At 51.8% G+C, this 24,699-nt stretch overlaps 1 protein-coding gene across 3 annotated transcripts; it reads left to right on the forward strand.

Moving 5' to 3' along the window:
* The first annotated feature begins 1,808 nt into the window (after positions 1-1,808).
* Positions 1,809-24,693, forward strand: MGAT3 (beta-1,4-mannosyl-glycoprotein 4-beta-N-acetylglucosaminyltransferase). Of its 3 annotated transcripts, none has more exons than XM_063154573.1 (2): positions 1,809-1,889; positions 18,010-24,693. In XM_063154573.1, exon 2 carries the CDS (start codon positions 18,011-18,013, stop codon positions 19,517-19,519), a length of 1,509 nt encoding a protein of 502 aa, XP_063010643.1. In that variant the 5' UTR covers positions 1,809-1,889; position 18,010; the 3' UTR covers positions 19,520-24,693. The 3 variants fall into 3 exon arrangements, with proteins under 3 accessions (XP_063010643.1, XP_063010644.1, XP_063010642.1); XM_063154574.1 differs by lacking the exon at positions 1,809-1,889 and adding an exon at positions 6,708-7,266; XM_063154572.1 differs by lacking the exon at positions 1,809-1,889 and adding an exon at positions 15,676-16,807.
* Positions 24,694-24,699: the final 6 nt, after the last annotated feature.

Genomic DNA, 24,699 nt, shown 5'->3' on the forward strand with positions numbered 1-24,699 from the left:
TGTCACTTGCCAGCCATCTCAAAAAAAAAAAAAAAAAAAACCAAAAAAAAACCAAACCAAACCAAAAAAAACCCCAAAAAAACCCCCAAAACCCAAACAAACAAACAAACAAAAAAAAAAAAAAAAAAAAAAAACAAAAAAAACCCAAAAAAAAAAACCAAAAAAAAAAAAAACCCAAAAAACCCCCCACCAAACCAAAGAAAAAGCAGTCATGGACTCAGTGCAAGTTGAATCATGGCTGTCAAATTCTTCATAGGGATGTAGAAGCTGGGGACTCCCTCCAAGCCCAGTTCTCTGCTAGGGACCCATGACTGTCTTGAAGAGCACAGTCCTATCAGAGAGCAACTTCATCCTGGACCCACAGAGATGGGGGGATGCTGTTGTCTTCCCACCAATATGATGTTGCTGTCATCGAGGTGGAGCCTTTCCGTGTCCTCAAGGACTTGTGCTGGTGCGGTGTTGTGTCTGCCACAAAATGACCCCTCTCATGTCGTGAGAACTTCCCTTGCTGTATCGTTGTCTTCCTCCTCTGTCCTCATTCCTTTCCCTCAATACTTCTACAATACTCTAGAGGCACTTCTGAATCCAGCTGACCTCTGGCTGTCTTTACTCATCTTTCTAGCTGAGTTTGCATCGGGGAAAATTCCCCTTCAGTTATGCTGTCTCTTTGCCTGAGCTCTGACACGTTCTCTATCTTAGCATTAAAACTCAAAATTAGGGTGACCCTTTCACATGGAAACCCTCTCTGGTGCTGGCCAGGCAGCAGATCAGAGCGCAGGGCAGACTCTTGAGCCACAAGTGCTCAGAAGAGGCGGTGGCAATTTGACAGAGCCACTTCTCACCTTCTCCCCAGCGAGCTGCCCCATGTGCCCATACGATAAATGGCAAGTTGGAGAGGTGTTGGCACCGAGGCTTGTTTGTAATGTGCTGCTTTTCCAAATTCCCACGAAATGTTGAGGAAGGGTGTACTCTAATTCTGCTTCCTTTGACTTTTTGCTCACTCCTGGCTGCAAGGAGTGAGGTCCCGTGGCTGTGTTTCAGCATGTTTGCAGCGGTGCCGTTCTGTCAGGGGGCAGGGGGTGGTGGTATTATGGTTTGGCTTGGCTTTGTTTTCCTTTCCAAAGATGGGCCCAACGTGGAAGAAGGCAGGGAAAAGTTGAATTGAGAAAAGATAGCTTCTGCGGTTAGGGTGCACGACCGGGAGTCAGCAGACGCAGGTTCTATTTCTGGCACCGCAGCAAAACTTCCTGATGTCGCTGGGCAAGGCAGCTCACGCATCCCCAGCTCGCCTGCCTCCCTCCCGCCAAGCAGCGGCAGCTCCCGCGCTCGCCGCCCCCCGGGCCGCGGGAGCGATGCGGAGGGGGCGGCTCTGCCGCGGGGCTGCGGGCGGCTCTGCCTCGGCCCGCGGCATCCTCGGGGGGCTCCGCCTGGCCCGGCGCTCGCTCCCGCAGCCCGCCCGAGAGCCGCCCCCGGCCCCATCCTGGGGCTCCTTTGTGCGGGGGGCGGGGGGCGGCCGGGCCGTGCCCCGGGGGGCGGGCGGCCCGCGGCGGCGGCCCGGGGGGGCGGGCGGGCGCGCCGGGGGAGGAGACAGGCGGTGAGGGCGGCACAAAAGGGGCTGCTGCAGCCCTGCCCGCTGCCGCCGGCGGGGCTCGGCTCGCCGCGGCTCCGCAGCGCAGCGCATCCTTTCCCGCGGCCGGGAGGAGCTGCCGGGCCGCTCCGCGGCGGAGAAGGAGAAGGCGGAGGAAGGCGGCGGGGGGCTGCGGGCTCCGGGCTCGCCTCTCGCCGCGGCCGGCGCCGAGCCATGCCGGGGGGCGGCGGGCGGGCTGGGGGCGAGCGGCAGCCTCGCCCCGCCGGGGGCCCGGCGGGCACCGACTCCGCGCCGGCCGGGGGTGAGTGAGCGAGCGGCTCTGCCGCGGGGCTGGGGCGGCGGGCAGAGCGCGCCCCGGGGGAGCCGCCCCGGGGCTGCGGGCAGCGGCGGCGGGACCCCCATCGGTCCGTCCCCCCCGCCGCCGCCACCTGCAAGTTGTGCCTCGGCCCGGGGGTGCGGCGTCATCCCCTGCGAGCGCTGCCGGAGAGGCTTCCCCCACCGAGCCCCCACCTTCGCGCTCCTTATTTATTTATATTAGTGCTATTTTTTTATTCTCTCCCCCCCTCCTCCCCACCCCCCCATAATCCCGGCATCCCCTGCTAGGGAGCATCGGCTGTGGGGAGGAGGGCGGTGATGCTGCCAGCCCCCTGCCCGCAGCGGAGGGCTCGCCGGGGATGGAGGCAGCCTCCCTCCGGCCGGGGCACTGCAGCGAAGGCCCATCTGCTGCCCGGGCTCGGCTTGCGAGGAGGGCACGGGCTGGGGACGCGTGCCAAGCCTGCAGCAAGCGAGAAGGAGTAACAGGAGTGCGTGCGTGGGAGGGGAAACATCCATACAAATAAATGTGTATCGTCAAACGTCCCCTGTGCCCTGCTCTGTCTCCATGTCAGATGGCTGCAGGTCCCCTGGTCGGGGCTGGCCGCAGAGGGACGCGGGCACCCAAGTTCTCTCCGCTCGTGCGGGGCTCTGGGGTTGTTTGTGGGCTGGGATAGCTGTGTGTCCTACCGGCGTGACACAGGCTGGCTGGTGTACCTCAGCCTTTGCAGAGTTTTGCTCCCTGGGCGAGCGTGACAAGGTTGGTGGGGAGCACGGCATCTGCTGCAGCCCGGGAGCTCCTCAGGCAGGGAGGGACCGTGGCGCGGGATGGAGAGAGGCTTCTCTCAGTGCCTCAGCTCGTGGTTTTCCTTCGGGGATTTCCACACGCTGTGTTTCCTCCGGCCGCGCCTGGGTCGCACGGGAACCCCGCCTATTTCCCAGAAATGATGCTGGGGTCTTGCATTTCTCCTCTGCACCCTAGGGCAGAACATCGGGGTCAGGAGCATGCCTGCGCGGTCTCCAGAGCATAGTGTGGGTGCTGAGCACCTCTCCTCCAGTTAATTCCACATCTCTCTTCTTGAGTGGGAAGTTCAAGCCTGTGAAAACACTCGGTGGCACCCTTGCTAACAAATATGACTTGAGTCACCAGGAACCCCCAAGCCTGTGCAAACTGAATTTCAGATTCCTGCATGCTCTTGCCCCTGTGTCCCTCACCTTGTCAGGGTGTGAGTCAGCAGGAACTTTTCAAGTTCCTTCCCCAAAGGATGTCTCTTGTGCTCTGTGGGTCCCTCCTGCAGCAGTGATGTTGAGGTCCAGCTGGCGACTGTGATTTAGGAAGCACTTGCAAGTTCCTGTTGCTGCAGCCTGGCTGCTGCCAACTTCTCAGAGAGGGGCAGAAATCAAGCAGGATCTACCATTCATTGCTTGATCCTCAGGCAATGGGAGACGTCTCTGAGGGGAGGAAGGGTATGGGTGTCCCTAAGCTCCAGCAAACCTCCAGTTTGTAAAGCCCCTCTAAACAGAGCTCTAGCACCTGTGCTTGTTTCAGCCCAGTGCAGTGCTGGGAACGTGTCCTCCGAGCTAGAGCGGGAGAGGAGCGCTCCTTTGAGCTATTCCTGGGGAGGGAGTCTCCAGCCTGCCTGTAGCACCATAAAACAAGCAATGAATGAAAGCCATGGCAAACTGCAGAAGAGCAGCGAAGCTGTGGCTCCTCTACTGCGTGTAGTAAAAGTCCCTCAAAGATTTACAGCTCCTCTACACTCTCAGGTGATTTTGCAGTAGGGGTAAGAAATCCACTGCAAGGTATAGCATTCCTCTCTTGAGGACTCAGTTATACCTGCATTGTTTATTAATGCCCTGGATATGCCAATTATATCCTTAGGAGAGGGGATGGATTCAGGCTAGCTGCAGGTGTGTTTTCTTGCCCAGATCCTAATTTGGTGGCCCGACTGCTGCTTTTTGTCTAGCATACTTCTGGTCCTAGATGCTGCTGTGGCTCCCCTCCATTGGAAGTGCTCTCCACACTCTTGTTTCCAAAGTGGTTTTGGTGGCTGAGTTGCCTGCCTGCTTTCCTCCCTTCCTGAAAATGCTGCTAAGATTGGAAAAAAAGTTGCCTGTGTGGCATGCAGGGATTGTCTTAGCAAGGAGGTCAGGAAGAGCAGGTGGAAAATAGTGTACTTGCGGGAATGCTAGCTTCAGTAGATGCTCACAGCTGTGAGCTTACCTGGAGCACTTGTGCCCAACGTGACACAGGGATAGCTGGTCTGGAGGCTTGCTGGGGCTCATGGTGAGCACAGAGCCTGTTGAACCTTGGCCAGGCCCATGGCAGACGCAGACACTCGGTGCGTTTGCCTGAGGAGCGTACCTGTGAGGTTTGTGTACTTGTGGGCTTCCTGCGTGCCTTGTGTTTACCTTTCTCCTCCTTCTCCCACGCACATCTGGCTAAGTGCAGTAGTGTGACACTAGGGCCTGCCAGATTGATGAAACATGCTTACTGCATGCCTTTGAGGGAGGCCTGTGTGACAAATGTGGGTGGCTGTTTGCTGGGTGCGTGTAGCAATGCACATGGGTCCTGCTGGATGCACTTAGCATGGAACTTTTGCTGATTTTTATGGCTGCCGTAAAGGTGCAGCATGTAAGCAGTCATGGGTATGGCAGTTGTTCAGGGCAGTGCACATAGATGTTGTTGTGCATGTTCAGTAGGTGAAGGGCACCTTAGGCTGGACAAGTTCCTATCTGTGCCTCCCGTGCTTTGACCTGTCAGCAAGCAGAGATAAACTCTGTCTCGGGGAAGGGTTTGTAGCTGAGATTTCAGCTTGTTGTGTCTGAGCTTCCTCCTCTCCTGAGAACAGCATCTTTAGGGTGCACCTGCTATCACAAATTGACACCCCCACAGCCCCCAGCCTCTGTGCTGGATCATAAAGGTGGAGGAAGGAGGTGGGGGAGTTTGCTGATGGACAGATGGGGCAGGCTGGGCCAGCATTCATTCCTAACGGCGATTAGGCTTTAGGTGGGGTTAGTTGCTCTAAAATGAGCCCTTTGTACATTGTTGGAGTCTGTGACCCAATCAGTGGGATGTAGCTGGAGGAGGTGGTGCTAACGAAGACTGGTACAGCTGTCAGTAACTCTGGCAGAGAGGAGGGCGAACTGACTGGCACAAGAGATGCCTTCATGGCTTTGGGTCAAGTGGAGGTGCCTCAAAGGGCTGGTTCATGTTACCAGCCCTGACTACAGAAGCAGAAGAGTGTGGGTAGTTGTGCCCACGTGTTTTCTGCTGCTGTCACCCATCAGTTCTGCACAAAAGGTCAGGCTGCACTTCACTAGCACAAAATGCCATCAGGACACTACAATGAAACATTACAGTGGGATCTGAAATCTGGGGAAGGTAGGCACGTGGGGCAGTGCAGTCTAGGGGGATGTGGGGAGTCTTGGGAATGCCTGCTGTTCCCAACTGTGGGTGTTCTTGGAAAGGTGGTGACACATCTGCAGTGCACATGTGAACCAAGCTGTCGAGTCAGGGATGCAGGCTGGCCTTGAGGAGCCATGACTGAGCTGCACGGAGGGGCCAAGCCTGGCACGGTGGGCAGTTTTGGGTCGGGTTTGGGGTGCTGTGATAGCATTAGGTGAGTTTCTAGCAGGGACTGGGCTGTGCCACAGCAGCAGTGCTGGGTGGGGTGCCAGGACCAGCTGCTTGTGCCAGGGACCAGGGCAGAGGTGCTGTCACTGAGCTGCTGAGTTTCCCCTTCTCCAGGGAGAAATGCTGGAGAGAAATGCTGTGTGCTGGAGTAGTGGAGTAGGATTTACAAAAGCACTCTATGCCTGCATCCCTGTGGAATAAACTCTGGCTTCATATCTGAGGAAGGCAGAAACACGATTTGTTTACCTTTTTTTGAACTTCTTTGTGTTCCTTGGCATGCAGACCCTTTACTTCCCGAAGCTCTTCCTAAAGTACAACAGGTACCTCCTGCTCCTCAGACCTCTGAACACCTGTAGCAGGGTGGGTGTGTTTTTGTGCTCAGAAACTGGCTCAGTAGAGCTGATAGGTGACAGGGAGTGCAGCACTGCATTTTGAGGTTTCATCAGGCTGGCTGCCTTACGAATGGCAAGGGCTTGTTGTGGAGTGGTGGTTTTGGAAGGGATTATTACCTGTTTTAGGACAGCAGGACTTATGTGAGCTGCTTGCTGTTGAGGCCTTGGCCTTTTGTACCGAGATAACCCCCCTAGCTGAACAGGCAGCTTGATGACCTCAGCTAAGGCTCCTTGTTTCCCCACCAAGGGGAGTGCCCACGTCTGTATCTAAATAGGCTTTTTCCAAAACATCAGCCATGGCTGTGGGGTATGACCACACTGAGCACTGACAGAATTCTTTTTCAGCCTGCAATGCTCAAATTGCAAGCAAGAGGAGAGGTGGATGTGGCTGACTGGAAGAGAGAAAAGCAGAGGGGGCTTCTCTTCTTTCTGAGGATCATCTCTGTCTTGTATTTTGACAGAATTTCTCTCCAAGGACTTTGAAGTAATCTATTAAGCTTCTTTTAATTAGGTAAGCCCTTACCTAGAGTAGAAGAGTCTCTTGTATTTCCCACACAGGGAAACTGAGGCATGGAGCAAGGCTGTGCTGTGCCCAGTCACAGGGGTTGGTCAGCAGAGCAGCAACCAAAGTGCCACGCTCCCTGTACTTGCTTTGCTGCTGGCTGTCTTGGAAATCCTGGAGGACCACTGGGTGGGGTGCTGAGCCAGAGGTTGTCCATAACTTTCTAGTCATCACTTGGGTTCTGCAGCCCTTTTCACCACAGGTATCGGCTCCTTCTTGATCTGCTGCCTAATCTATAATCCCAGCTCCCTGCTGCCTTTCCCTCAGACAATCCTTCTCCCCTCAGTGAGTAAATCTTTACAGGTTGGGCTGGGGTTAGGAGGCAGACACAAACTCCGTGCTCTCTTCAAGACTTTGGGGTCATTTTTATCTTGGGATATTGCTGCATGTCTCCTGCCTGAGGCAGGTTGAGAGGAACACGGATGCAAATGAGCCCCGCTGCACAGCGGCTCGCAGCTGTGAGCTAAGCACAGGTATCCCTGGCTTGGCATGCAGATACAGGGCTGGACAGACAGCCAGGCAGACAGCATGGCAAGAGTCCTGACAAGGATCCTCTCTCCTAGATGCTGAGCCCTTTAAGAAGGGGAAGGTAGGCTGGAGCCCTGAGATTTTAAGCTGGTTGTGCTGAGGCTGAAGAAAGGGCTCTGGTAGTGCTTTCAGTTCTTTCTTCCTCTAACACAGACCCTTCTAGCTGGGCAGCAGGGAAAAGGAGGAGGATGGAGGCCTGTGCAGGCTGAGCGTGGACAGACCTTGGAGGCTGCAGCAGCTAGGAAAGGTAGGCTTTTGGAAGAAGGATTTGGCTGCAGGGGCTGAGGGTGCATGGTGCTCACTGTGTGTGAGGAAGTTGTGTTTTTGTGGAGCTTGTGGCGTGAGGGCTGGCTCTGAGGCAGAGCAAAGGGCAGGGTAAATGAGGAGAGCAGTGCCCTGGAGTGATCAGCGTGAGCTGCACTCTGTTGCTTAATGACCCCATTTCCAAGGGAAACTTTGGAAGCCCTGATATTCAGGAAAGCAGGATCTCCTGAAGGCAGAAGACTGGGGCAGCAGAACTGACTGTATTTCTCTCTGCTTTCAGCTCAGCCTTCCTTGTGTGTTATTTGTGTTAGCAAAACTCTTCTTTCTTTACCACTCCAGAGGGGTTTTTTGTTCCCTTTTCTCCTTCCCACCTGCCCCAGCAGTCCTTTCTTCCCTGCCTCACTGTGCCAATGCTGTCCAGCTGCAGCTTTTGCCAGCTAATCCGATCCATGGAGGCAAGACCTACTGAGCAGCCTTGCTCCAAGGGGACACGATTTTCTACACTTGCTGCTGGGGCCGTGTGAGGTCTCTGGAGAAGAGGTGGATTAAAGGAGCTGCTGTTTGCCCATCAGCCAGCCCTGTGTCCCCAAATCCCTCCTCCCGTGCCGTTGCTTGGTGCAGGCCTGGCTGTGAGCAAGTGGCCAGCGTGCTCTCGGATGTGTGCTACTGGCACCAAGCCTCTGTGGCCTCAGAATCCCTGTCGAGCAGCAACTTCTGGAGGAAGGGTTGACCACACCTGCATGCAGCTTGGCCGGGGGTACGATGGGATTGCTTCTGCATAATTTAGCAGTATCTTGAATTATTTATAGTGCAGTTGTGCTCTGGAACAGAGTCTTCTCGCTTCCCATGAGCACTGGGGGGGAGGGAAGGGGAGTTTGTCAGGCATCCAGAGTCTATCACTTAGTGATGAGGAAGTGCAGTGGGCTTCCTTTTTGCCTGTGTTTGTTTGCATATGGCTCTGTGCAGCCCTGAAAATGCAGGTCTGGTTTCTGTATCGCTCAGGTGGGTGATACTGCTGAGCATCTCTGTGGCTTGGGATTGTGTGAGAGGTTCCTGAGTTCAGAGCCTTGTCTTTGCAGTAGAGACTGTGTCAAGCTGGAGACAGTCAATCTGGTGCTTGGATTTGGTCCCTCACTCAATTACAGTGCTGGAATCTTCTGGACTGTTCTCTAAAATATTTAGATGCTTGAAAGCATTTTTCTTCTTTCAAAGACCCATCTTGTCTTGCCAAAGTGTTTTTTAGATTTGTCATGACACGGTCCATTGGACTGTGCACTGGGTAGAACAGGTGGTTGAGTAGCAAACTCTGCAGCTGAAATTGCCATCACTTCTCAGTGATTAAACCCTGAAGAGAAGCTGACTGGGTCAGTTTGTTACAGGCTTTTGCAGCACTGGAACATCATGGAGATGAGCTGGGTAGCCCAGCTATGTACGGTTTAATGCCCTTTGTCCCTCTGCCCCACTGTGGCAGGTTGCTGTGCTACACAGGTGGGCTGTTCTGCTTCTGCCCTGCTTGTCCTGTTGGCTTCAGCATGACCACAACTCCCCTCCTGCACTGCATGTCCTTCTTGTTCATGACCAATTTTCATAATGAGCTCACACATAAATTCTGTCTTTCTCCTTTCCTTCCCTTTTGACCTGTTTGTGGCAGCTGACTTCTCAGAAACACAGTTCAATATAAATGTTTGTGTTACTGAAGACCTTAAAGAGGAGGAAGAGGGCTGAGGGTGGTGAAAGAAAGAAACTGTAATCAAGTGACTGTGGTACTAGACTGCTCTGCCTGTTGTGCAGTTCAGCAGAAATGCTCAGCTTCCCTGTTTTTATTTGCACGGTGTTCACTTGTGGCTTTTGTGTTTGGGGCAAAGCTGGACAGGTGATCACTGTATGTTCCCTGGACAAGCTGTGCTGTCCCATCTTGCCCTGGCCTGGTTCTTGGTCTCATCAGCCTGAAAAGAACCATTCTTTCAGCAGATGGTTTTACCTCTTGTCAGGGGCATCACCATCTGGCTAAACACAAAATTCCTCCTCATCCTTCTCAAGAAATAAGGCAACCTAAAGGAAGAACGTGAAGACAGGTGATCCCCAAAACTGCGTGATGTCCAGGATGGCATTTGGTTTCGCTGATGAAGACAAACTTTCTCCTTCTTTTCCTGTAGACCTGCTCCTAGTTCTTTCTGCTTGGATTAATCTGGAGATCAGGGTACTGCTTTGCTTAGTGAAAGGGAATGTTTGTGCAGAAGCAGTAAACATTTTGTTGAGTCCCAGGCCTGCTGCAATGCCTGTAAACAAGGTCCAGTTGTCTGTGGGAGGCAGAAGAGAGATTTATGTGACCCTGAGTTAAGTGCATTAGGAAGCTTTTGATTTCATTCTGGGAAACTGCCCCTTTTCGCGGTACCATATGCCTGTTATCAGCACAGAGCTGTGACTGCAGAATTGATTCGTGGGGATTAAATCCAAGGGGCTGCAATGCTGCAGCCAGAAGGATAACACAAGCAGGAGGCTGTCTCTGCAAGGCAGAGCCCCTGAGCTCATGCCCTTTGCCCACCCCAGAGGTGGGAGTCTGGGCTGACTTAGTGCCTTGCCCCGAGGCAGGAGTGAAGAGCTCTCTGCCTCTGGGCCCTTTCTGTCTGAAAATAATAACAAAGTGAAGTGGCAGCGGGGGATCCAGGCAGCCCTGTGTTGAGGTCTTGCCTAAGTCTTGAAAGAGGAAATGAAGAACAAAGGCAGAAGAGACAAATAAATAAGGGTCTGTTCGTGGTCCAAGAAAAATTCCCATGGGCTTGTGTAACGTTCTCGGGAAGATGTGACACTCCCTGGGCTGGAGTTAGTTTTTGAGAAATGAAGGGAAAGGGGGGGAAAAAAGGCGAGAGAGTGAGCAGCGCGGGTTGGGGAAGGAGAGGAGGAGGGAGAGACACCCTAGAGAAACCTCTTTGCGTGGAGTCAGGTTTCTGCGTTTGTTCCTGGTGAAGAGGGGTTAATGCTCTTTGCATGGGATTGGCTGGTCACCAGACATTCAGAGTGCAGGGGGATCCGGGGGCTGCCAAGCAGGACCCCTGTGGCCTGAAAAGGAGGGGAGGAGGGGAAGGAAGAGGCTCTTCCAAACAGTAATAGATCGGCTACTGTGGGAAAGTGAGCGCACTGCCAAACCCCAAGTAGTTGGTGATGGATGGGGGAGGAAAGAGGGTGGGGATGGAGGGCCAGCTCTTCTCCTGGCCACTAGGCTCTTGCTGCTATTCCATGGCTTCTCTTTATTTATTGTCTTCCTGGGGTTTAATTATTCTGCTCCTTGATCCATCTTGGAGACCCTTTATCCTGGGCATGCACAAACAACTGCCACCCGCTTCAAAAATAGCTGGAGTTAACGTGGTTTCTCCTGCCTGCGTGGGTCTGTGTGCTTCACCCATCACCATGGCATCAAGTGTTTCTTGCCTCTTTCCTCTTTTAAGTGCCTTGCTCTGGGCTCACAGGGCACCCTTCACCTTCCTCTGGGCTCTTTAACCTGCATTTCCCTGTTACTTGGGCTGTCACACAGTCCCTGCTTTCCTTTGCAAAGGGTTTGCATGCCTGATCTGGCGTGTCTGCCACGTGCTCCTGCTCTTCACCCATGGACCTGCAGGTCTGAGGGTAATCTGGACTGTTCATCTTGCAGCCGTTCTCAGGATTTGTGGCTTGTACTCCACTTGCTTGACCTGCCTGGAGTGCCTGCCAGGATCTGCATTGAAAGCAGTTGCCTGCTGCTGCTGGTTCTTTGACTTCCTTCCTTGAGATGTGCTCCTTCTCTGATGCTGCTGGGAAGAACTAGTGAGCTCATGGGGGTTGAATGGGGGCCTTGTTGGAGATTTGGTTAGATGAACAGTGGCTACAGGTCTGTAATTTTGAGTTTCTGAGGATGTATCCACATCTATGTGTTTTGATCAGAAGTGAATTGGTGAAATAAATTAGAAAGTTTCTGCTGGTCATCTGCTTGTTCCCATGCCTAGGCGTTTTCTTCAAGTTTATTTTTAACCCAGCTAGATCTGCTGCTGATATGGCTGTAAAAGCAGACTTTCATGTGATTGACAACTTGAATTCATACAACTGACAGCTGAGGGATGGGTAAGCTGTGATGGTGGTGACTGAGGGGGGAGAACCTCTGACACCACAGCCTGTGTTGTCACGTGCCTCACTTGAAGGCTCTGCAAGCTTTATTTGGTTTTGACCTGTCCTTCCTAGCAAGGCACGAAGGGAGATCTTACATGCTTGTTTGATTACCCCATGGTCTGTCTGAAGACATAAATTGCTTTTTGGTGTAGTGTTGTCCCTTTTCCCTTTCCTGTTCCTCATGATGGAGTACCTCCCTAGAAGAGCTAACCAGCTGTGTTTTGCAGTGACTGACTGCTGTGCAGCTGGAGCAGTGAGCAGCAGCAGCCCTGTGTTTCTCTGGGAGAAGGGCCTGGCATCCTGGGTGAGTGCAATGAGCAGCGCTCAGCTCGCCCTCGGACGTGCAGAGAGGCCCAGCCTGGGAGCCAAGAGGTGACATGAGCTCCAGGGCCATCCCAGCACGCCTTGTGGCAGCAGATGTTTTGAGGAGGCAATAAGCAGGGCTGGGGAAGGGTTCTTCCAGGATATCAGGCAGAAGTGAGGGAGGGAGGTGCCTCTTCTCCTACAGCAGAAAGACTCAGACTAGTGACGCTAGGAAATTGAAGGTGCAGCTTCTGAGAACCTCTGAAGGATTAGAGTGAGCAGAAGCATCTCTGAAGCAGTGGAAATTCCTATGGTGAGACTGGATTTAGCTAGAGAGAGAAGATTAGCTACAAGGGAGCCCAGCATATCTGAAGGATGCTGAGAAGAATATTTGATTGATTCCAGTGGAGTTGGAAATCCAGCTTAGTTTCCTTTAGTATGCAGTGCTGCACTCTTGTGACGTCTAAGTACTTCTTGGATAAAATTAAATTGGTGTCTTGTAGGCCATTACTGGATTTCACTAGAGTTTTCTAGTCTTTTCTGAGATCTTCTTTTAAATTGCGGGTTGGAGAATTAGATAATTATGCTGCTATTAGTAATATGGTAGCTACAGTAAGAACAGTCTGTTTGAGTGGAGGGTTTTATGATGGACTCTGAAGGTGTTCAGATGTTGGTCTGTTCTGCTGACTTCTGGAAGATCAGTCTTGAGACAAAATCCTGTCAACAAAGACCACTTTATCTCCAGGTCCTATGTGTTCTGTGTGGAGGGTTAAGAGCTGCTTTGTCCCACAGTGTGCAGCTGTCTTGTTGCAACTGGAGGTGTAGCATCTGAAATGACCAAGGCTTAGTCCCCTAAAAGGCAGGACGAGACACTTGAGGGAACAGTTGGAGGTCCATGGGAAGTGTGGATTCTGAACACACTGTGCTTGCAGAGGTAAGGAGGTGAGCAGATACAGCACATAAAAAGCTGGAGGCTTTGTGTTGCATCCATCTTAGTTTCTGTGTGCAGCAGATAGCAGCTGCTGGTGTGGAGCACTTGGGTCTCCTAGAGGGATGCATAAAAGAGATACTTGGTTTGTTTGTTTTTTGACTGTAGATGCTGCAGGTGTGTTGAGACTTAGCAAGGTCTTGCACACAGTCTGGAGGCTTGTGGTTGACATGTACATCATGTACCTGTTCTCCCTGGGAAGGGGAGGCAGTGCCTTGCTTTGTGCTGTGCTGTCATCCTTCCCTGGCCAACCTCAAACCTTAGTTTTGTGTAGATTCACCCTTTAGCTATCTTTTTTCCTCAATCTGGTTTTCTTTCTGACTTGATAAGACCTATTAGTGGTGAGTGGATGGCAGCTCTGGGGGGCAAATGACAGTCATGGTGGCACACTTTTGAGTGGTTACCTTACCACTTTTCTTACCTGTCTGCAGAATGGAGGGAAGGTGCTTAGGAGAGAGCCTTGCTGTCCCTCAGCCTGGCCTTGCTTGGGGAGTGCCCCTGCTGGATGGCTCCCTCCAGCTGTTTGGGCTGGCACCAGGTCAGTGGTGCCTTGTGGTCAGTTGCCTTGGGGCTGCAAAGGAAACGCGGAGTGTGAGGTATTGCTGCTTTGCATTTGTGCTGTGGGCAGCAGCTCTTGATGAAGGACACAGAAGAATGTTTTATTCTGTCCTTGGAACTTGCAGGGAAGCTGATACGGACCTGCTTACATTGAAACCACCTTGTGCTGTGGCTGCCAGAGCTTCTTGCTGACGTCCTTGTAGCCTGCAGTCCCTGAAAGCACCGTGGCATCCTTCATGTGAGAGATGCTGAGCCCTAGCTAACTTCTGGTACATCCTGCTTCTCTCAGATCTTCTTGCAATGTAGGATAATCTCCTTTTCCTACCCTTAAGCAAAGTGCAGTCCTGTTGTGCCTGAACTTGCGTGAGTTGTTGACAAATACTAAGTTTCATGGTTTTTCCTTCTGTGGATGTTTGCAGGACAAAAGTAACTTGAGATTTTTAGAGCGTTTAGAGGTACTGTGGCTCTGATGCCTGCTTGGTTCCTGTGCTTGAGGATGGCAGGTAGACCTTGTACTCCAGAAATGTGGAGCCTGTTCCATTTGTCTCTAGCTGGAGCAGAGAGAGTTGGGCCCTCTGTGTGGAGTGGGGGGTGGAAGTCATACTGGGTTTTTAATCTGCCATGTGAAAGTGATTCTAATTTGAATTGCTGCTTTGTGTTGAAGTGTCTGAGTTATCTGCAAATATGTTACTGCATGGGTGTTATGGGATAACTTTAGGCAGAGGAGACGAGCATTATGGTATCAGGGGAAAACCAGAAGCTTCTGCTCTGACTTGTTCTCCGCAGCTTCGTTTTCCCTGTAACCATGGGAGAGGGCTGAGGAGTCTGAGTCCCATGCCCTAACAAGATGGGGTAACAAGTCTGTATCCAGCAGCCTGTTGTGTGGCCTCTTGCCAGTGTTCTCCAGAAGAGAACATTGGGGCTGGTGAACTGCCAGCTCTTATCGGTGCATATCTTTCTCTCTGGATTCTTGAAAAATAAGTGTGTTATTTCAGGATGGTATAAATCAACTGGTCACTGAAATGGCAACAGGTGCCTGGGGATAACTCACATGCATAACACTTCTAGCTTTTCTCCTTTTTTGAAAGCACTTCCCCTGCATGGTAGAGAAAGAACTTCAAGCAAGGAAATATCAAAGGGGTCCCTAACAAAAAGAAGCTTTCAGCTTGTCTCTCCAGGACTGTGTGTTGCTGAAGCAGTCTATAACTGTGCACTCCCTAAAGAGCTTTGTCTTAATGGAGCTGACTGTCCATACTACTTCAGGCTTTTTCTTCTACTCGAACATTAAAGCTTTTCTTGCTGCTGACAGCAACTTGATCACTCTCCCAGAGATCAAGTTGACTTTCCCCCCCTTCCTCAGTCAAAATTGTCAGAAGGGAAATACCTCTTCTTGCTGTTTTCTGTGTTCCTGGCCACTGATGGCTGCTTTGTGTTGGAGCAGCTGGGCTCTTCTGTGACACACTGAGATATCTCCCTGACTGGCACCTTCTTTCTCATTTCCACCACATGTAAATATTTTGGATGGGGAGGGTGGGGAATCCTCCCTTGCTGGCCTTTGTCTCCAACGAGCTGCCACCAGACACGCCTTTCACTGCAGGGCTGATCAGAGGATATGGGAAGGGATACACGATTGATGGTATTTAGTCTTGACTCACCCAAGGGTGCATGAGTGTTCTCCACTCCCTGGCAGAAGAATCCCTGGCATGTGAGAATGAAGGTGGTTCCCAGGGAAGAGATTTTGAAAAGGACACACCTTGCTTCTTTGCTTCCCTCCCCTCTTCCAGGAGGGGTTAGGAAATGGGTTTGTGTTCCCACTCCCTAACAAAACCAACTGAGCAGTGACAGTTGCCTCCCGGGCCATGTCAGCAGGAACAGCAGAGGGTACTGCAGAGCAAATGCAGAGCAGCCAGGGAGGGCTGTGCCCCCCAGCCTGGCACAGGAGCCCAGGCAGCCCTGCCCAGAGCCCCTTGTGCCCGTGGCTGGAGAGCTGCAGAGCCACATGCTGAGCCTGACAGATACTGATGTGTGCTAATGGCAAGGGAGGAAAATCTGCTTTGCTTCCTAAAACCATGCGTCCTGCTATGTTGACACGGCGTGCTACATCTCAGAAAGCAGAGCAGTTTGTTGAATGTCAAGAGTTATGGCTTTTGGCTTTTTGTCTGGGAATTTACTGTGGCATGCAGAGCATCATCACAGCCATCTGAGAAGGTGATGTGCCTTGTGTGATTCCTTCAGCCCTTGCCTTCAGCCCTGGGCTGGCCCAGGGGAAACTGGCTGCATTTGTGTGTCCTGTAGGACCTGGAGCAAAACCAGCATTACCTGGGAGTCATTGGGGTTGCTGTGTTGGAGCAGGCCAGCTGTTCCTCTTGCCCTGGTTTCAGTGTCTGAGAGAGCAGCCTGATGTGTGGAAGTAATGCCTTGGAGAAGTCACAGGACACCTGGCAGGAGAAAGCTGTACTCATTTACCAGTGAGGGACACTTTCTACTGACACCCAGTCACTGCTAATTTAGTGGGAGTTTGGCTTCCTTGTGCCCTTCTCTTCCCCACACTTCAAGACAGACTGAAAACTGGTGATGTGTAAGGAAAAGGCACTGAATATTCCTCTATTTTACAAGTGATCTTGCTGCTTCTGCAAGGCATTAACAGTCTCAAGGAAAAAATCAATCATGGACAGAAAGAGATGCTCATGGCGTTTTCTGCAGCCCCTTGTTTTGCCCACATGAAGAAAGCTTGACAGCAAGCCCCAAGATTATCTTTTATGACTTTTAGCAAGAATATCCAGCCCCTTAATGGCTGGGCCACTACAAAGGTGATGTCCAGAGCCAGCACCCTACCCTGCTGCTGACTTGTGTTGTGGCAAAGTATATCAAAACACCTACTAAACATTAACCAATAGAATCGAGCTCTCTTTCCTCTTTCCTTGTTTATTTTTCTTTCAATTTTTTCCCCTCCCAAGGCCATGGTGTAACTTTTCCACGAGCTTCAGGGTTGCAGTCCTTCAGTCAGAGCTTAATCTGGGACTCCTTGCCCTGCCACCTAAGCACTGGGGACCATGCCAGTGCATGGTGACTTCCACTAAAAATGTGACTGCCAAGTGAACAGAAACACTTTGCTGAGCTGTAAGGTACAACTTTGGACAGCCCCTCCAAAGTCCATGTCAGAGCCATCTGTGGAAAGCCAGATATGTTCCCCTTTGGGTAGTTGGCATCTGTCTAAATGCTTTATGGCTTTTCACTTCAGTATTAAAGTCTCCTCAAGTTACTCAATAACACACTTTGCTGTATTTTACCTAATACCCTCTGAAGTGGCAGGAGCTGGTTGGGTTCTTCCCTCTGCTCCCACACCTGCTCACATGTGGGGCAGCTGCCCATGACCCCCAGGAGCAGGGACTGCCTCCAGTGAAGGCGTTGCTGGCACCACTGTGTGCCAGGTGAAACCTTTATAAGTGATGGTGCCTCAGGAGCTTTGGCCCTGCCAGGGAGACTGCACCAGGGAGAGAAGCACCAGAATGGAGCATGTGGAGGGGGTGAGGTGGTACGTGTCACATGTGTGGGGATCTCTGCCTCTTTGTCACGACAGCCTCTGCCTTGGAAGCTACTTTTAGATGACCTTTCTCCCATGCCTGCTTTTCCCCCAACTTGCCTTTTCCTAAACAGCAGATGATGAACACCTTTTCTACCTTTCCTTGGTGAAGCACTGTGTGAGATTAGTTTTTTCTTTCTTTTTTCCTTTTTTTTTTTTTTTTTTTCTTTTGGTCTCTTTTTTCTGAATTGTAGTCTTCAATCACTTCTCTGCCTGACAGCATCTCTATGTTCCCTGCCTGGACTGGAGGAGGGGAGGTGGTGGAGGGGAGGATGAAGGCAATGCCTCATGTTGTTTGGAGGGAAGGGCTCTGCACTGCTGGCTTCTTCCTGGCCTGACATGGATCCATCATGATGGCACAGTATTACTGGCAGAGACAGCTAGGCATTTATTTTTGTCACCTTGATGCAGATGTAGAAAAACCTCAGCATCTGGTCCACAGAAAGTGAAAAGCACAATGCAACATATGGAGATACAGTGGACTTGAGAATCACAGGTGGGAGAAGAGTAAATGTGACAGGATCTTAATTTTATTTTTATTTTCCTGTCCTCCATGTGAACTTGGGTAGTATTTCCTAAGAACAAGGGTGGTTTTTTAGGGTGTGTGTTGTACAAACATTGTAAAGATCTGGAGAGTGTAGGCTGCCTCTGGCAGTCTGACTAATGATCTCGGTCTTTTAAAACTGCCTCTGTTGCACTGGTCATGTTTCAACCATGCCCCCCCAACTCTCTCACCCTTCCTGGGCTTTTCATTTTCTCCCAACCCCCTGGTGATGCACCTCTGAGGAGGTTTACATTAATTTAATTTCTATCGGTGAGTAGGGGCAAATCTGCCATGCGCGGTGAGTTCACTAGATCATGAATTCCTGTTATTCTGGATTTCCTGTCTTTCTACCCCATTGCCAGTGCCTTTCTTGTCTCTGTGGATTTATGAGACTAATCTAGCAGAGGTTCAGCTTGGTGTAGTCCAGCTGAAGCAAAAGGCCCAATGAAAATGGCAGGGGGTGGGGGTGTAATTCCTGGAGTCAAGTCTCTAAAGATGCATGCTGAATTTGGACCAGCATTTCTCCCCAGCCTGTTTTTCTAACAGTGGTAAACTTTCTGCACCTCAGTAACTGTTGAATGTGACTTTCCTTTTCGTGGCTCTTCCGCAGGATGAAGATGAGACGCCATAAACTCTTTCTGACTCTCTGCATGGCTGGTCTCTGCCTCATCTCCTTCTTGCACTTCCTCAAGGCCCTTTCCTATGTCACCTTCCCCAGGGAGCTGGCTTCACTTAGTCCCAACCTCGTCTCCAGCTTCTTCTGGAACAATGCCCCCGTCACGCCTCAGGTCAGCCCTGAGCCAGGGGGTGCAGAGTTCCTCCGCACACCCCTGTACTCCCACTCCCCCTTGCTCCAGCCCCTGTCTCCCAGCAGAGCCAGCGAAGAGCTGCACAAGGTTGAGTTCGTGCTGCCAGAAGACTCCACGGAATACTTTGTCCGCACCAAAGCCGGTGGCGTTTGCTTTAAGCCAGGCACCAAGGTGTTGGAGAAGCCACCCGCGGGCGGCCGGCAGGAGGAGCGGGCGGATGGCGCGGCCTCGGGGCGGCCGGCTCGGAAGCCGCTGAGCGCCGGCGGGGCCAAGCGGCGCAAGTGGGTGGAGTGCGTGTGTCTGCCGGGCTGGCACGGCCCCAGCTGCGGCGTCCCCACCGTGGTGCAGTACTCCAACCTGCCTACCAAGGACCGCCTCGTGCCGCGGGAGATCCCCCGGCGAGTGATCAACGCCATCAACGTCAACCACGAGTTCGACCTGCTGGACGTCCGCTTCCATGAGCTGGGAGACGTGGTGGATGCTTTCGTGGTGTGCGAGTCCAACTTCACGGCCTACGGAGAGCCGCGGCCCCTCAAGTTCCGCGAGATGCTCCTCAACGGCTCCTTTGACTACATCCGCCACAAGGTGCTCTACGTTTTCCTGGACCACTTCCCGCCCGGTGGCCGCCAGGACGGCTGGATTGCTGACGATTACCTGCGTACCTTCCTCACCCGGGACGGCATCTCCCGCCTCCGCAACCTGCGCCCGGACGACGTCTTCATCATCGACGATGCTGATGAGATCCCGGCCCGCGATGGCGTGCTCTTCCTCAAGCTCTACGATGGCTGGACGGAGCCCTTCGCCTTTCACATGCGCAAGTCGCTCTACGGCTTCTTCTGGAAGCAGCCGGGCACCTTGGAGGTGGTCTCGGGCTGCACCATGGGCATGCTCCAGGCTGTCTATGCTACCGACGGGATACGTTTGCGACGCCGTGACTACTACACCATGCCTGGCTTTCGGCAGTACGAGAACAGCACGGGACACATCCTGGTGCAGTGGTCGCTGGGCAGCCCCCTCCACTTTGCTGGCTGGCACTGCTCCTGGTGTTTCACCCCAGAGGGGATCTACTTCAAATTGGTGTCAGCCCAGAACGGGGACTTTCCCCGCTGGGGTGACTATGAGGATAAACGAGACCTCAATTATATCCGGGAGCTGATCCGGACTGGTGGCTGGTTTGATGGTACAATGCAGGAGTATCCCCCTGCTGACCCCAAGGAGCAGATGTATGCTCCCAAGTACCTGCTCAAGAACTACCAGCGGTTCCGCTACTTGTTGGAGAACCCCTACCGAAAGGTGGAGGGTGCTGGGTGAGGCCACTGGGTGAGAAATCAGAACTTCACAACAAAGGGAAAGAGTCGGGTGTTTTCGTCTGTTCCTTCTTTTGTTTCATTTGTTTATGGACAGGGTGTGCTGTTTCTACGGGCTCTCTGCCCTCCCTCACTTCCTGTTCTTCTTCCCTTCATGCCAGGGTGATGCCTGGGAACCCAAATTCCTCAGTCACATGAAGGGAGACCTGGACAGGAGGAAGAGAGATGTTGAGAACCCGCTCTGTAGAAGCATACAGACTTCCTTGCATCTTCTGTGCCTCTCCTGCTGGCTGGAGGGAATCTCTGCAGCCAGCTGGCAGATTTTCCTCTGGGGGAGGCTGAGAGGATCCCATGGGGAGACAGGACAGCTGTTCCCATCCACCCTCATCCTTTGTGGATTGGAGCAAGCATAGATGCAAGCCTGGGCTGTTTATTGAGCGTGTGAGTCAGCAGGCACAAACTCTTGTGAGTGGTTGTGTGTGCAGATGTGTGTCACTGGCATTTTTTGGATGAGTGAATGTGCAAAAGCATCTCAGTGTGCTTTTTTTTTTTTTTTTTAATACTGCTATATTCAAAGGGTATTTTGGGGAAGAGGAATCCTTTGCTTTCAAGGTGTCCTTCTCAAGATGCAGCCCCTTGCACAGGCTTAATGCATTCTGTCCTGGGCTGGATCTTGCCCCAGTACTCTACCAATCCTGGAGCAGATAGCTAGGAAGCAGAGGAGAAAGCTGGGTTTGAGGGTTTTTTCTGCTCATTTTTCCCCCTGCCCCCACAACGCTGCATGGACTTGTCCTACAGAAGCCAGAGTGTCTTCCCTGCAGTACAGGCTGCTGTTGGGGCTGGGATAAGCTGTGGGGGACTCAGTCAGATGGTGGGAGTGTACGTTTGCAAGTGCATGGTTACCTGTGTGCATGAGTGCTCACATGCATGGGTTTGGTGTGCACCTGGGTGTTTATTACCAGTACTGGGGGGGAGGAGGACATAGTGGGGCTTGGCTGTGTGTGCTTGTAGAAAATGGTGGGATCCAGAAACTGTGATCTCAGTGTTGGCATGGATGATTTCTTGGGCAATTCATAGGAGAGGACCAGGGATAGCATTGGCTCTGCATAGCAGTGCTACATTTGTGGGACTGTTGTACGCCTCTCTGGCTGCCTCTAGAGCCCCACAGGCTGTGCCTGTAGCAGGGCTGCTCTTACACGTGCTGGCTACTCCTTCTTGCCACGGGGTAATAAAAGGAAGGGCAAAATTTTGATTGTTTTGCATAAACAAAGCCTGTCAAGGCACAAGGTCCATCTGTCTGTCCTTAGGGTGTGAGGGGGCTCATGAAGAAACAAGCTATGGGCCAATTCTTCCTGGGGCCAAGAGGCTGTTTGGGAACCACAGTGCAATCTAGAGTGTGTGCAGCCCACATCTGCAGCCTGGGCCATGCAGACTAAGGCTGTGGAGAGGAGAAGGGGTTTAGGAGTGTGCTGGTTGCAGATGGTTGGGCTGGTGTCTGCTCAGGCATGGGCAGTGAGGACCTTGCCTGCTGTTGTATTGGGTTGTTGAGCTCACTGAGGAGGCATATTCTTGTCTCCACCCTTACCACCACCCTTCCTTAGCAGATGGCTTGACAGGGTGCCCAGAGCCTGGGTCATAGTGGGCAGAGGGTGAAAATCACAATGAACTTGCTCTCATAGCCTTTCAGTGGAAAGACTGACTCATGCTCCAAGCAGAAGTCATGGAGCAGGATAAAGAGGAAGGCGTTGGCACAAAGGAGTGTGGCCCTTCTGGCCAGCTGTTCTAAAGCAGGAGGGTTTTCATTGCCCTTAACTCCATCAGGGTTCCATGGTCCTGTGTTGCCCAGCATGTGCCACCCTTGTGCTTCATTCCTACCTATGTCTCTCTCTTTTTTCCCTTCCTAGTTCCCTCTCTAGAAAAGAGAAAATTGTCAACAAAACCAACTTGCTTGCCTAATAAGCCAGAGGCTGCAATAAGAAGAAGATGAATGTCTTTTTCTGATCAAATGGAGATGCAGTTCACCTTAGCTCCTTCCTCATGTTGTGTGCCATAATGCTTCCTTAGAAGAACTGAAGGAACCTCTTTTTTGTTACCATTTTTGGTTTCTTTAAAAACACTGTTCTCAGTTCTGTTGTGCCTTCCCCACAGGCAGAGAAGCCCCTTTGGGAACTGGGTAGACAGACAAACTTTGCTAGGAGAATGCTTTTCCCCCAAAGGGAAGTTGTGGCTTTAAGTCCAGACTGATTGATGTAGCAGGAGGAACTCCTGTCACAGTGATGGGGTTCTGGTGCTGAGCAACTGTGTGGAGGTCTTAGGTGTAGAGAGATGGTAGAGAAGTGGGGTCCCAGCTGAGGAAGGAGGAGCCTGTATTGAGCAGGATGAAAGCCACAGCACTGAGGATGTAGCACAGGGAGAAGAGGCTTTCCCCAGTGACAGCTGGAGGAGAGCAGGTGTGTTGGGTCGTGCAATTCAGCAGCAGCACAGTATGGAAGGAAGAAGCCATTTCTCATTTTTACTCTGAGGAGGGAGCCTGAGGTCTGCTCTTGGACCTTTTGGCTTTGCTTTGTCTCAGTGGTGATAACACAAGGTCATTGCCAGGCTTTGCTGGAGACAGAGGAGAAAGACAGGCCAGTCTCTGCATTGGTGCTTTGGCAGCACCAGAGCCCCACTTGAGCAGGAGCTCAAGTTCACATGTGCTGGGACTGCACCTCCTTATCTCCCACAGTGGGAGCAGCCTTTCCTCTGATATCAGCCCTTCCCTTCCCATGCATGGCCATCCTTGGGGATTTTTAGTGCACAGCAGTCATGTTTTCAGTGTTGAGGTGTGGCCTTTGTCTCTTGGGAGTTTAGCAAGCCCACAGCTGCAGTATCTGCTTCTCCCATTCCTGATCTACAGCCTGTTGCTTTCCCTCCTCCATTATTTGCTCCACCGTTCTGCTCCTCTCTCTCTGATTTGTCTCCCTTCTGCTCCCTTGGGCTGGAGAAGAAGGTATTGCTGGAAAGGAATGCTGGGGCTCTTGAGCAGAACTCCTGCCCTGCCTGTCTCCTGGACTTACTCACTTCCTTATTCTTAGGAAATTAAATTGAAACCAGACTTCTCTTGTAGTGGGAGGAAGGGGCTTTACAGATGAAATGCATTCCTTATTGTTTCTCTTTCTCAAGAATTGTTTAAGCGTTTTTTGATTTAAGGCCAAACCAGTCAATGTTTGTCTAATTTGTCTGGCTAACTCTGTGTTTATTATCCTTAGGGAGCTAGAGTGCTTGTCATTAAAAATCTTCCTTCCTGTCCCTGGAGGGAACAGACACTACTAAGCTGGCTTTCACACAGTGATTTTCCAAGGTGGTGGCTTGCCCTCTGCTCAGCCTTGCCTGTGCTGCCTGCTGGGACCTCTGCAGCCAGCTCCAGGTGGGACAGCCACCCCTCCAGGCAGCTGCCACAAGAGGGAAGTCAAAAGTAAGTGTGTGTGTGTGAGGTAGTGAGAGGCAAAGCAGGGGGCAGGTTTGTGTCTTTTTCCGTGTCTTGTTTCCCAGGGCTGGACTCTGAGGTGAGCACTGAAGCTCCTTCATTTTATCTGAACCAGGTTCTGAGATTTGAGAAGGGAAAGACCAAGAACATTGTCCTGGCACTGGGCTGGAGCTGGGATCAGACTACCAGAGCCTGATGTCTGTGGGTTGTTGCAGTCCATGGGGGCACTGGGCAGTGAATCCTGCTCTCTTGGAGGGAATACATCACCAGCCTTTTCCTGCAGCCCTCTTCAGCCTTGTGCTTTTTCACTCCTAAAGCCTTTTTTACCTTTGAATTGGTAAAAAGCAGGGCCAGGAAATAGGTGAAGCAGTGTGTGGCACACTCAAGCCTTGCACTTCTTTCTGCTTGTCTTTGTGCTTCCCACCTAGGAAGAGATTGTGTGCCTATGCATGGCTTTGGACTGGGGAGTGCTTCTTCCTCTTTTGCCCCAAGGGAAAGGAAGGATGTGGGCTTTGGTGCACCTGCAGCAGCTGAGCTTGCTGAAGCAGAGGGAGTAGGGCAGGTTAGACCTATTTGCCCATCTGGGGGTAGTGCCACATCCAAGTGACAGAAAAGACACGGTGACTTTGTGCCTGTGGTTGGTATGGAGGATGACATGCTCAAGCCCACTCTTGCTGTTGCTTTCTCTGATCCCTGTGTCCTGCTGAGGTGTTGTGCTTGTGCTGCCCAGGCCAACCTACTCTGTGTCTCTGTGACAGGTGAACAAGGAAACCCAGCTGGCATGGAGTGGGAGTGTCAGAGCAGAATGGGTGTTCATTCCCCTCTGCCTGCCTTGCTGTTTCCTTGTGGGATGGGGTGTCTTCCCCTCCTCAGTGTCCCTGGGGCTGTGTTCCTGTGTCCCAGCTCCTGCTGGCAATCTCTGTGGCTGCTATGCCTCTGCACTGTGAAGATGCTGTCCAGGGTCACTCCTGGTTCCATGGGTGAACACTGATGGTGGAGAGGGAAGGGACAGCTCGTCCTGGCTTCACTGACCTCTAACCTTGGTGAGAAAGGAGGGAAGCGAGTGGGAGAATGGATCCCGTATCCCTCCATCATTGTGTTCTCCCTACCCTCCCTAATCCCCTGATTCCTGAGACATTGGGCAAACTCACTCCTGTTACGGGAAGGGAAGGGGAGCAGGAGGGTAAGGGAGTGGCAGGAGGGGCTCAGATCCAGCATTGAGAAAGAAGAACTGTTTCTAATGCAATACACTGATGTTTTAAAGCTTTGGGCACTACAGGTAATGGATTAAGAAGGGATCTGAAATACTCTAAGAATTCAAACAGCTGTTTTTTCCTGCCTGTGCGGATGATGATGTAGTATCATCCTGGAGTTGTTCCAGCAGCACTTCTGAGCCTGGGGTCCACCTGGACCTACTGCTGGTGTTGCTCCTGGAGGGGCTCCAGGACACCCTGCTTTGGAAAAAGAATGCGTGGACTTGCCAAAAACTAAAAAGAAAAGAAAAAAATAAGAGCATCTGCAAAGCTCCTTTCAACTCTGTAATTTATAAACAGCAAGTAATAATGAACTTTTTGTAAGGATAAATCAAATGTACATTCTGAAATCATTTTCTCTGTAAATGGTTGGATTTCATTTCACCCTTAAAGGGATGCTTAAAAGGAGGAGATAATAATAAAAAATTAAAAAATTTACAAAGTATGAAAAGAAACCAAGATGTG

This window comes from Melospiza melodia, chromosome 4 (assembly GCF_035770615.1).
Source record: "Melospiza melodia melodia isolate bMelMel2 chromosome 4, bMelMel2.pri, whole genome shotgun sequence".
Taxonomy (NCBI): domain Eukaryota; kingdom Metazoa; phylum Chordata; class Aves; order Passeriformes; family Passerellidae; genus Melospiza; species Melospiza melodia.

Bases quoted from the DNA above. Each gene is read 5' to 3' on its own strand.
- MGAT3 (XM_063154572.1), top strand. From the start codon at position 16,722: ATGGTGCCTCAGGAGCTTTGGCCCTGCCAGGGAGACTGCACCAGGGAG. The intron at 16,808-18,009 runs GTACGTGTCACA...GCTCTTCCGCAG, and splicing joins CATGTGGAGGGGGTGAGGTG to GATGAAGATGAGACGCCATA.